The sequence below is a fragment of the Dermacentor albipictus genome, chromosome 2 (assembly GCF_038994185.2).
Source record: "Dermacentor albipictus isolate Rhodes 1998 colony chromosome 2, USDA_Dalb.pri_finalv2, whole genome shotgun sequence".
Classification (NCBI taxonomy): domain Eukaryota; kingdom Metazoa; phylum Arthropoda; class Arachnida; order Ixodida; family Ixodidae; genus Dermacentor; species Dermacentor albipictus.
The window spans coordinates 86,585,551-86,597,497 of NC_091822.1; the positions used below are offsets into that span (position 1 = coordinate 86,585,551).

Genomic DNA, 11,947 nt, shown 5'->3' on the forward strand with positions numbered 1-11,947 from the left:
ATCTTCGAAAATGTGATCTGCCGGCCAAGCGCGTCGGCTTTTATACAAGAGTCCTCGAAGGTTCCAAAGTAATCGCACCCGCCGTGGTTGCTCAGTGGCTATGGTGTTGGGCTGCTGAGCACGAGGTCGCGGGATCGAATCCCGGCCACGGCGGCCACATTTCGATGGGGGCGAAATGCAAAAACAACCGTGTACTTAGATTTAGGTGCACGTTAAAGAACCCCAGGTGGTCAAAATTTCCGGAGTACTCTACTACGTCGTGCCTCATAATCAGAAAGTGGTTTTGGCACGTAAAACCCCATAATTTAACGTAATCGCTGGCGCCCGCGTCACATGGGTGAATCTCCGCATGGCTGCCAATGGCTGTTTTCGAGCAGGCGCTCTTTCGACGCTAGCGCGAAGGTACCCTTCAGTTACGGCCCTAAAAGGAGGGCGATGCACTAGAAAAATGGCGGCGCACACGATTGTTTACGTTGTCATGGCAACAGGAACAGCAGCCGCACGGCGCCTCCTTTTCCTAGCTTTTTCTTCTTGTTTTTCTTCTGCCGACCCGCTTCGCTCCCTTTCCCCCGTGCGGACACAAACACGGTGTCTTCCGTGTGGACGCCTCCGGCCCGTACTATGGGGGTTGGTGCACGGCCGCAGTCGTCCACCAAAGCAAGGCAGTAAACGGACTCGCTTTCCGTGCACACACCATTACACATGCGGAGGTGGTTGCCATCGCGCTAGCCGCCGCAGATCAACACTCGCGGGTCATCATCACCGACTCGTGGGGTGCTTGCCGCAATATTGAGCAGGGGCACATACCGTACCTTGCCTACAAAATTTTGCAAAACAGCGACTATCTCGGTGCCCCCTCGCACCGTACGATTATCTGGACTCCCGCTCACACGGGCCTCGAAGGAAACGAGACGGCCGATGCCGTCGCCCGCGCGCTCACTTTCCGGGCATCATCTTCGTCCCCCACCGATCCGGACCCCGAACCCAATCCCGCCTATACTTTCAAAGAGATCGTTCAGCTCTACCAATCTGGCCATGCCATCTATCCCAAGCCCTGTAAGGGCCTCACTAAGGCGCAGGAGCGCATTCTCTTGCGCCTTTACACCAAAACTCTGCTGTGCCCGGCAGCCTTAAAATACTTTGACCGCGCTTGCATGGGGGAATGCCCGCACTGTGGGGAGAAGTCCTCAGACATGTTCCACACAGTGTGGGCATGTCAAAAAACCCCAAATCTAACCCCCTTACCCAACCCTTCCCGGGAGGACTGGGAGGCAGCCCTGCTCGGCTGCTCTGACCTGACGGCTCAACGGGCCTTGGTCGAGCAGGCCCGGGCGGCGGCCGACGCCAATGGGCTTCCGTAAGGGGGAGCCCACCTAGTGCGGGCGCAAAACTTATGTAAATAAATGTTTTTCAGACAGACAGACAGCGCGCGCCGCTTACTTTTTTTTTGCCTGTGCGCGTCGCGTTCTGCTTTTTTAAAATCGCGCGCAACGGCACACCACGCGCCAGCGCGCAAGCAATGCGCGTGCTACACCGCGCACTGGCATTGCTTGCGAGCTGGCGCGTGGTGCTCCGTGGGCTATGCGATGGCACGCACGCAATCTTGACCATACCTGTACCAGCATGTGCCGGGATATAAAAAAAGTTCCACTTCCAACACAATAGATTTTTCGTCTGGCTTTGTTGACTTCGTTTCCGGAAACAAATATTTTTCTTATAACGTTGTGTGATACACGATCAAGAAATAAACAAAAGTAAAAAAAAAAGCTGAACGTCTTGACGTATGCAATTATTATGATGTTCCCTAATTTCCCCCCACCCATAGAAGCATCTTCAACCACGCATAACAACTTTTTAAAGAAACGATAGATGTACGAAGCAGAAGAGGCCGGTGTGATAGGGCTTATCTGTAAGGGTACTAAATATGAAAACGCGATCGGCAACACTTACGCTCAGTTCACTTCTGAGCACAGAACATCGCGTAGTACGACCACTTCTACTCCCAGTAACGCTGCAACACATCGCACATACATGTCACGATTTGTAGTTTGCAAAGGCACTTCATAACAGCAGAGCACAGCTCGAACGTCGCGGTCACCACGGCGCATCGCAGCCGGCAAAACGGCTCACACGCAGTATAGCACACGCAGAATGGCAGCGATAACGAGGCGATAAAAACTTATCGCTACTGATCGTATCATTACTTCTGAAAGTTGCGAAGGGCTGGCGTTCACCACTCCGCGGCAACGATCCGCATACACAGAGCAGAAACCAAACGTGTACGCCGGGTGCGCCAATCGGACGCTACTTATTTCGCCACGCCTTGAACGTGTGTGCTGCTCAGAGTGCACGTGTATGTGATGGAGTTCTCGTCTGCGACGCACACGCGAAGCATGGCACAAGAAATCACGAAGTCGACGGCTTCAAATGTTTCTTCCGACGCTCTCGTAAACACAACACACACTTCCTGCGCTCCGTCTGTTTCTGTTGGCGATCGCACGCACTGATGAGGTCTGGAAGGGTACACCGGCTTGCTGCTTTCCATGACTATCTCCGTGGGTGCCAGATAACTCTAGTAAAAATCACAAAAAGCAGAAAAAATATACTGTTTCTGACGCGGCTGTAGCTTAGGCCTTAGGTCCCCGCTTCGCTTCGAGCACGCGCCATGTTTGCTGTGACGACAGCCGAACCATCCGCCTCGGACCAGCCAATGAGAGACGAGCAGGCGTGCGGACGGGAAAGTTGCTACCGCACCTCGCTCACCAGTAGAGAGCCATCAGCACGCGGGCGGATGAGGGCGGAACGGATGGGCGGATTAACCATGTACGGGCCCTTAACGAACAGGGGCCAGCCGTAAAGACCACCAGCCGTTGGCGCAACCATTGGGCCAAGGTGGCCCATAAAGCGAAAAAAGAAGTGGCCAGGGCCGCGAGCGGGAAGACGTGACCTTCTAATGATGCTGACAGTAACGTCGTTTCACGTTATCGTTGTTGCCGTGTTTGCAGGGCTACTGGAGGTGGCAAAGTGGGTGGCGTCGACGGCCGCATCCTCGACGTCCTTATGAGGACAGGAGGGGTCCTTGTTTCCCTCCCCCCCGCAGTTCTTCCCCGATAGCGAGGTGCGTACATTGGATTTAAAAAAGTGTTGTTTGTGTGACCTGCTGTGGCCTCACAAACTTTCAGCATTACATTGTAACACAATATTGCAAAATGTTTTAAGCCCTTTTTTTGTGCAAGTGACAATATAGGTTATGTACTCTGAGCAGCAACTTGTGTACATGATGCGCATTGCACACACTGCTCGCAATGTCTGAACACTACTCTGACTGCAGGACACAAGTTCAGAGGAAGCTGCAGGGCCCAGCGCTTCCCGCAGACATCCACCAGCGACAACTGCCTTCGTGGTGTCGGGCCCTGCAGCTGTTGCTGCGCCAAGTGGCCTTACACGTAAGGCAGTGACCTAGATTTTGTAGTAGCATTGTTGTTTGCAGTTGCTGTTATTACCTTTGTGTCCAGCATCCAGCGCTTATTCATGGAGGAGAAATGCAAGACTACAAATGACATTATGTTTTAATAGAGATTCCTTGTGATTCTTATAGGTTACTGCTACCAGCAGCTTTCTGTGGCATCTTTTGCTCTAACTACCTGTTTTGTGTATCATTATTGTAGCTATGCAGCTATAATGACATTTCAAAGTGACTGGTTAGGACAATCAATCTGTGTAGGTCGGATAACAGTGAATGAGCAGTCTTTGCTTTTGCCTTGCATGAAGAGCCACCCGCTACCCCCCAGGTGCTGCGGCCTACCCCCCAGGTACCTCAGCCTACCACCCAGGTGGCGCAACCTACCACCACCCAGGTGCCGCGGCCTACCACCCAGGTGCCGCAGCCAACCGCGCAGGTGCCGCAGCCAACCCCGCAGGTGGCGCAGCCTAGCCCCCGGGTGCCGCAGCCTACCCCTCGAGAGCCACGGGCACCCCGTAGACAGCCCAGGCAGCAGGAACTCGATGGTGCCGTGGTGACGGCTACTGCCGAATACGTTCGCCAGGGCCAGTTAGCGGAAGCCAGAGCTCAAGAGGACGCCCGCTTCCGCCAACAACTGCTGGAGCAAAACCGGCAGGTATGTGTAAGGCCACAGATGTATATTTTTTTGCGTATGAAATTGATGAGCATATGACCTCTCTAAAAATTATATTAATCAGTGAACAAGTATAACGTTAGTTAGTAAGTAAAATGGGGTTTAATGGCGCAAAAGCGGCTGAGGCTATGCTGCGCCAAACACGAGGTGTTTTAAAATCAAGTTTATGCAGGAAAAGGCTTTGTTAATCTATATTTTATGTAAAAATCCAGTGTCGTGTAGAAATTTACGGACGTCACATAATGGGACTAGCGGATCATCACCTAAAATTAGAGCAGGCTGTAAAGGTATGTGTAGTTGATATAATTTGTGCAAAAGTGTTCGTCTGTGTGTTTCAGTCTGCGTACATGTGAGTAATATGTGCATAACTGTTAGTGGCTGTTGACATTTCTCGCATGTTGGTGTGTCCTCTTTGGTAAGTAATTGTGCGTGAGGTGTGTGTGCCCAATGCGTAGTCGGCATAAAACTACTTCGATGAACCGCTCCTGATGATAGCATGACTTCCACTCGCCAACTATGGGTTTCGTGAGATGTAGCTTGTCGGCATAACGGTCCCATTCGCGTTGCCATTTTACCGTGAAGGCTTTTCTAATTGCACGGATGCTATCATTATATGGGAGTTTCGTGTTTGTAATATCTTTGTGCGCTGCCGTCAATGCACATCTATCAGCTGCTTCGTTACCTGGTATCCCAACATGGCTTGGGACCCAACAGAAACGAATTGACCTCCCGTATTCGTTAAGCACCAACATGTTTAAAATGTCTCCTATCAGGGGTTCACACTCAGATTTCAACTGTAGAGCCTTCAGTGAGCTTAAAGAGTCAGTGTATATGACTGCATGTTTCTGTTAATCAGTTATAATCTTTTTAACAACAACCCAGATAGCGTAAACTTCAGCCGTGAAAACAGAAGCGTGTTGTGGTAATCGAATACTTGTTTCCCAATTTTCCGCTACGGCCCCCACACCCACGTGATCTTTTGTTTTAGAGCCATCAGTGTAATATTGCATGTTATTTTGATATTTGTCCTGAAGTGCACGAAATTCTTGTATAATGTGTTCGTGTGGGATGTCTCTTTTCTTTAGATGTGTTAACGTCCAATCACATAAGTGTGTGAAATCGTACCACGGAGCCAACCGTTGTGGTTTCTTGGCAACCTGGAGGACTTCGTGGGGAATGTCATAATCCCGACAGTATTACTGATACCGCAGGACAAGTGGCCTAATCATATTCGGTTTATTTGTGTAGTGTAAGCGTGTGTTGCATTGTGTGAGGATGTTGTAGCATATGTGTTGGGGTGATGACTGAATTTTGAGTACGTAGGAAAATGTGAGGAATGCTCTGCGCTGCTGTAAGGAGGGTTCATTACACTCGACGTATAAACTTGGAATAGGTGAAGTTCGGTAGGCACCACTTGCCAGTCGCAGTCCAAGGTTATGTACCGGATCAAGTCGATGGATGTAGGACTGTCTGGCTGAACCGTAAACCACGGAGCCGTAGTTTAAAAGGCTACGCACAAGAGACCGGTAAATAAGTAAAAGACAAGTTCGGTCGGAACCCCAGTGCTTAAGAGACAGAACTTTTAGGATATTCAATGCTTTATTTGCCTTAATTTTTAATGTTTTAATGTGGGCTAGGAAGTTTTTTATCAAAGATTACTCCCAAGAATTTACATTCATGTTTTACCGGCAGTGCGACATCATTCAATTTTAGAAGCGGGTCTGAGTACAATCCTCGTTTTTGCGAGAATAGCACTGTAACGGTTTCTTGAGTAGAGAAGCGGAAGCCATTTTACTCAGCCCACTCGGTTAGTTTATTAATTGTTATCTGGAGCTGTCTTTCACATGTTTGTAAGTTTGAGGCGCGGCACGCTATTTGCAGATCATCCACATATATCGAGTGCATAAGAGGGGGGGATGACTTTGCTAACAGAGTTCATTTTTACTATAAAGAGTGTTGTACTTAGTACGCATCCTTGTGGTACTCCATTTTCCTGGATGAATATACGTGACAGCGCCGTTCCTAAACGCACCTGGAATGTTCGGTCCGACATGAAATCGGCTAGACATTTGAGCATTCTACCTCGGATTCCTAAATCTGCTAAGTCCCTTAAGATACCAAACCTACATGTTGTGTCGTAGGCCTTTTCTAAATCAAAGAAAACAGTGAGACAATATTGTTTGTGTAAAAGGGCCGCACGTATCTCGTCTTCTAGCCGGACTAGGTGATCTGTTGTGGTGCAACCTTTCTTGTATCCACACTGATGGTTATCTAGCATGTTCTCTGTTTCAAGGATGTATGTCAATCTTATGTTGATGATAGCTTCATAGGACTTTGCAAGACAACTTGTGAGTGCTATGGGTCTATAACTGGTTGCTGTTGTGGGAGGTTTTCCAGCTTTCAAGAACGGGATTATGATAGCTTTCTTCCACTCTTGCGGCATTTTTCCCGTTTCCCAGATTTTATTTAAAAAAACGAAGCAAGGTTTCAACTGCATTAGGAGATAGATGAGGGAGCATCGCGTAATGTACCCTGTCCGGACCAGGTGCTGTTTTTTTGTCAGTTGTTAGTACTCTATTGATTTCCGGTAGTGTTAAAGCGGCATTATACGGTCTTTCTGAACTTCCTGTGGTCGGAAGCTTTAGTTTTTCTGTTAATTGCTTATGTTTTAGAAATGCAGCTGAATAGTTTACTGAGCTTGATATAGTATGGAAGTGTTGTCCTAATATGTCTGCTTGTTCGTCTATATTTTTTTGCGTGCCTGGAGGTGATAGTATGGGGATAGTGTAAGAAGCGTAGTCGCCTCTGAACTTACGAACCTGATCCCACATTCGTTTGGATGTTGTTGAAGTATTTATAGACGAGACATAATTTTTCCAGGACTGTCTTTCGGCTTGTCTGCGTGTGTACCTGGCTTTCGCTTTTGCTTTTTTTGAAGGAGAGTAGATTGTCTTGTGTTGGGTATCGCCGAAAGATACCCCACACTTAGTTTTGTAGTTTTTTTGTTTGTGTACATTCCTTCGTCCACCAGGGTTTCAGGTTTTTTCTTAATAAGCCAGAGGATTGTGGGATTGTTTCTGCTGCTGCAGCAAGTATACAGGCGGTGATCTTATCATTCATTTCATCTATGGTTAGCTCATCTGATATGTTATCCAGACTGGCCTTTTCAGTAAAGAGAGGCCAGTCTGCTAGGTGGAGTTTCCAACGGGGTGGTCTTAATGGTATGGTAGGAGAAGGAGATTTTCTTTTAATAATAGCAGGCATATGGTCACTACCATAGGGGTTGTCAATAACACTCCATTAAAAATCGTCAAAGAGAGATGGAGAGCATAGTGCCAGATCTAAGCAACTCATAGTGCCTGTGCTTGGGGAGTAGTAAGTTGCCGCACCGGTGTTTAAAAGGCATATGTTATTTGTTAGGATAAAATCTTCAAGCGTTTGACCCCTGGTGTCAGTTGTTTGACTACCCCACAACGTGTTATGTGAATTAAGATCACCGGCTAATAAAAATGGTTCGGGTAGCTGGTTTAAAATTAACTCTAGGTCTCTTACGGTAAAATATAAATGCGGCGGTATGTATACTGAACAAATGGTGATGGTTTTGTGAGCTAAAACGGTGACAGCAACGGCATCTATGTGAGTGTTAATGGGAACTTCTCTGGCTGCTATACCACCTGGCAGGACAATGGCTACACCACCTGACAGCCGGTTCGCCTGAGTACGGTCGCGCCGTACAACAGTGAGACCTTTCAAAATGTTTTTGTGTTTTTCGCCTAGGTTTGTTTCCTGTAAACACAGGGCTACAGGAGAGAAGTTTATTAATACGTCTTCAATGTCACCTAAGTTGTGTAAAAACCCTCTACAATTCCAGTGGATAATAAAAGCCATTTTAAAATGGAACGATAAGAAATGGCATTACGGAAAAATTAAGAGGTGTGGTATAGGTGACATGGATTTAAAAAGGCTAATACAAATGAGCGATAACCTTTAGGTTAACGCTTTCTTATCTTGAGTTGTTATTGGGATTTTGTCCCTCTTACCACGCTCGAGAGAGCGCTTATCCTTCGGTGTCAATGACACCTGAGTTTTTGTGTCGACCTCCATCGCTCTCTCTGAGGCGCTGGAGGACCGAGAGTTAGGCGCCGAGACACGTGCCTTGGGCCTTGGCGTTCGTTTGATTTTAGGGCCCTGCTGGGCTGGTGTCTGCAGGGCCGTCGAACAGGTTGGAGCAGTACTGACTGCTTCCACCACGGGGGCGGGAGGAGTCACTGCGGCACCACTGCGCGTGGGCTCGGAGGACTCCGGAGGCCTCTGTGACGCTGCCCCCGCCTGCGTCACTTCGGCATAACTTCTTCGGGGACGGTACGACAGTCTTTTTCTGGCTTCGAAGAACGAGATTTTTTCTTTAACAGTTAGTGCTATAACTTCTTTTTCTTTTTTCCAGCAAGGGCAGGACCGCGAATAAGCTGGGTGATCTCCCTTGCAGTTAACACAATGTGGCGAAGAAGTGCAATTCTCTGATTGGTGGTCGTTGGAACTGCATTTAGCAGAGGTTGTTTGTCCTCGGCATGCATGTGAAGCATGTCCAAATCTTTGGCACTTAAAACACCGTCTGGGATTCGGGATATACGGTCTCACATTGACTTTGACATAACTTACATCGAGTGAAGTAGGCATTACGCTTGTTCCGAAGGTGAGTATAACATGTTTGGTGGGGATTTCTTGATCGTTTCTTCGGATTACTATTCTTTCTACTTTGGTGACATTTTGTTCCTGAAAACCTTCCAGCTATTCGTCGTCGCTTAAACCAATGAAGTCTTGTTCAGATATTACTCCCCTGCTTGTATTAACCCTTTCGCTGTCGGACCTTTCTGGCCGTGACGCACCCCCAGTGTCGGGTTGGTTTTAGGGAACGAGCATAACAGGGAATGAACATAGCAATTTATGTTTGATTATAATTGGTATACAAATAACATAGTCAATGCAATATGCACATTTCAGTGTTCTGCAGCTGTTGTTAGTAAACATCATCATCATCATCAGCCTGACTATAAAATCCGTTCAACATCCGAATCTGACGATGCAGAACCCTCTTCCTCGCATGCGACTCTGTCCGAGTTCGAATCCGAGCTCGGCTCGTATTCTGAATCGGAATTGAGCCACCGCTCCAATGAGCAGACGAAGGTCCCGCGCGCTCAGCCATCCGAAAGTAACCGCGCGCAGGGAGGAGGATGCGCTTTCAGTCGCCCGCACAAGAGAAATGGGACGTTGCGTGAACAAGACAGAGGGAAATGGAAAAAGGCTAAACAAAGTTCGAAGGGCTTTATATTTACTGCTGCAAGTCGGAAGCGAGGGTGCGGCGAGAGAGCGAAAGCAGCAATCGAGTCACTCTTTTCGGAGAGGCAACGGCACGTGCGCCTGAATTTGACGCGCCGTAGCAGACACACCAAGAGAAGAAAAACAAAACCTTCAAACCAGCGGAGAAGGCAGAAGAGGCAGAACAACCCTTGAACCCATAACCACACGCGCGCGACGCATGATACAGCGAACGCGGAGCCACCGCGCCACTCAGCAAAGAGAAAGTGGGGAGTGGCAGTCGCACCGTACTCTTCACTACATGGACTTGGACAGGTCGGGGCGAATATACGAACTTGTAGAAGGAGTCAACAGATAGCGTGGCCAATCCAGGAGCGCCAGCTTTGCGCTCAGGCGCGAAATTTTGAACGCGCGATAGAGAACGTACCGGTACGTCAGTGACATGTAGGGGCGGAAGCACGATGACGTACCCGTACGTCCGTGACAGCGAAAGGGTTAAGTGTTCTGTGGGCTGAAATAGTCACTGTCGCTTCGCCAATACTGGTAAGTTCAGAGAGCTTATCTGCTTGATCTTTGTTATTCAGTTCTAGGAGGAGGTCCCCGCTAGACATTTTGGATGCTTTGTATGTTGGTCCGATTTTGTCTTTCAGACACTTCGCTACCAGGAAAGGAGAGAGTTTCCTTACCGGAATGTTGCTTTCACTATGCACTACATAGTACTTTGGAAATGTTGGGGCGTTGCTTTGAAAGGAAAATTGAAATGGTACTTCGGTGCGGCATCTCTTCAGACGCCGATCATAAACAACAGAGGCTTGCGCTGCCATAGGAAAATGTGTATGTTCGGCAACAGCACCGACCGCCCACCGCAGAGCCCAACGAGGGGACGTGGCACAGCTTGTGTACAAGCCTGCACGACGCCAGCCGTACGCCATCACTATAATCCAATATGGTGTACCCAAGGTAGGATATCCACACAAGGTTAACCCTTGCCGCCGTGGAGAAAGGAAGTAAATGGAAGAGAGAAGAAGACAGGAAAGATGTAAAGTGAGAGATAAAGACGAAGGTTTGAGAAGAGAGAGACAGGAAAAGGCGACTACCGATTTCCCCCGGGTGGGTCAGTCCGGGGGTGCCGTCTACGTGAAGCAGAGGCCAAAGAGGCGTGCTGCCTCCGCTGGGGGGCCTTAAAGGTCCGAACACCCGGCATCGGCTCAACCCCCAAGATCCCCCTTTCCCCGGACACAGCTAAGCCGCGCACGGCTACACGCGGGAGGGTTCAACCCTCGTGTGCTCGGGTCCGTTGTGTCGCAACACACCAAACGCCTGCTTGCGCAGACGCCCCTGCGGGGACAAGTATAACGTATACGTGTAGTCCTGTGGTGATATCTTGTACACATTCGCGTGAGATAACATGTGTAATTATCTACGCAATTATGTGGCAAAAAGAAAAAGTGGCGTTAAGTTCAAGGAAGCAGGTATAGCAATGTAACACACCTTAATGGAATGCGACGGCACAAGTTTGATGGGCCAGAAAGATATTTCCAGTGTTTGAATACACAATGACAAGACAATAGCCTGCAAATGCGGATGAATGCAACACACGAAGGCCTTGTTACTGAGCTTCTGTAATTAAACTAATTACACATCTTTGCTAACAGCACCACGAGGCCCACATGCAGAGCCTGCGGCAGCACCACGAGGCCCACATGGAGAACCTGCGGCACCTTAGGGAGGAGGTGGCGGGAATGCGGGAAGTGCAGTCGCAGCGCCTCGAAGTGCAGCGGCAGCGCCTCGAAGTGGCGCGTCGGTCGCGCGAGACCAACGAGCGCCTGCTTCAGCTGCTGCTGGCTGCACTGGAGCATGGTGGCGGCCAAGCCCCTCCCCCCTCTCAGGCCCCACATAAGTAAAGGAAGCAAAGGTAGCATAGGCAGGTTGCGAACGTAGTTCCCGCGCCTACTAGGGCGCCCCTCGCGGCGGCGAGCGCGGAACCGGCAGGATACGACCGGCCCGCTTGCGTTCGGAAAGCCTGTATGTGCACTGTTTCGCGCGTAGCTGTTGCCTTTTCTGAGCAATGTCGATGTGCAAACCGAGCTGTTGAGTAGTGGGCTGCAACAGCACGTACACCAACTCACGAGGAACAAAGTTTTACAGGTTTCCAAGCCGACCGTATGAAGCAGAACGGCGGCAACACTGGATAGTGCTCGTCCGACGGCATAAGCTGTTTTATGTTCCGGCGTTATGCCAAGTGCGTTACAACGCTGAATTCTTTGCTTTTACAGCAATTATCGCAGCAACGGGACACCTACAGTCAGTGGCGTAGCTAGGTCGTCTGGCACCCGGGGCCCATAGGTCTTCTGTCCCCTCCCCCGGGTTTATTGGAGGAAGGCGAGGATATCAACAATTTCCGTGTGTCTCCAGACGTATATGACACCCCCCCTTGCTACGCCACTGCCTGCAGTGCGTACGAGGATATGCATCAAACAAAGTAGTTTGTTCCT

General features: G+C 49.3%; 1 protein-coding gene across 1 annotated transcript; it reads left to right on the plus strand.

Annotated features, from left to right (window-relative positions):
- Positions 1-1,154: 1,154 nt before the first annotated feature.
- Positions 1,155-11,356, plus strand: LOC135900972 (uncharacterized). Its single transcript, XM_065430598.1, has 4 exons — positions 1,155-1,357; positions 3,332-3,446; positions 3,792-4,118; positions 11,108-11,356. The coding sequence occupies exons 1-4, from the start codon at positions 1,155-1,157 to the stop codon at positions 11,354-11,356; spliced, it is 894 nt and encodes a 297-aa protein (XP_065286670.1).
- The last annotated feature ends 591 nt before the right edge of the window (positions 11,357-11,947 follow it).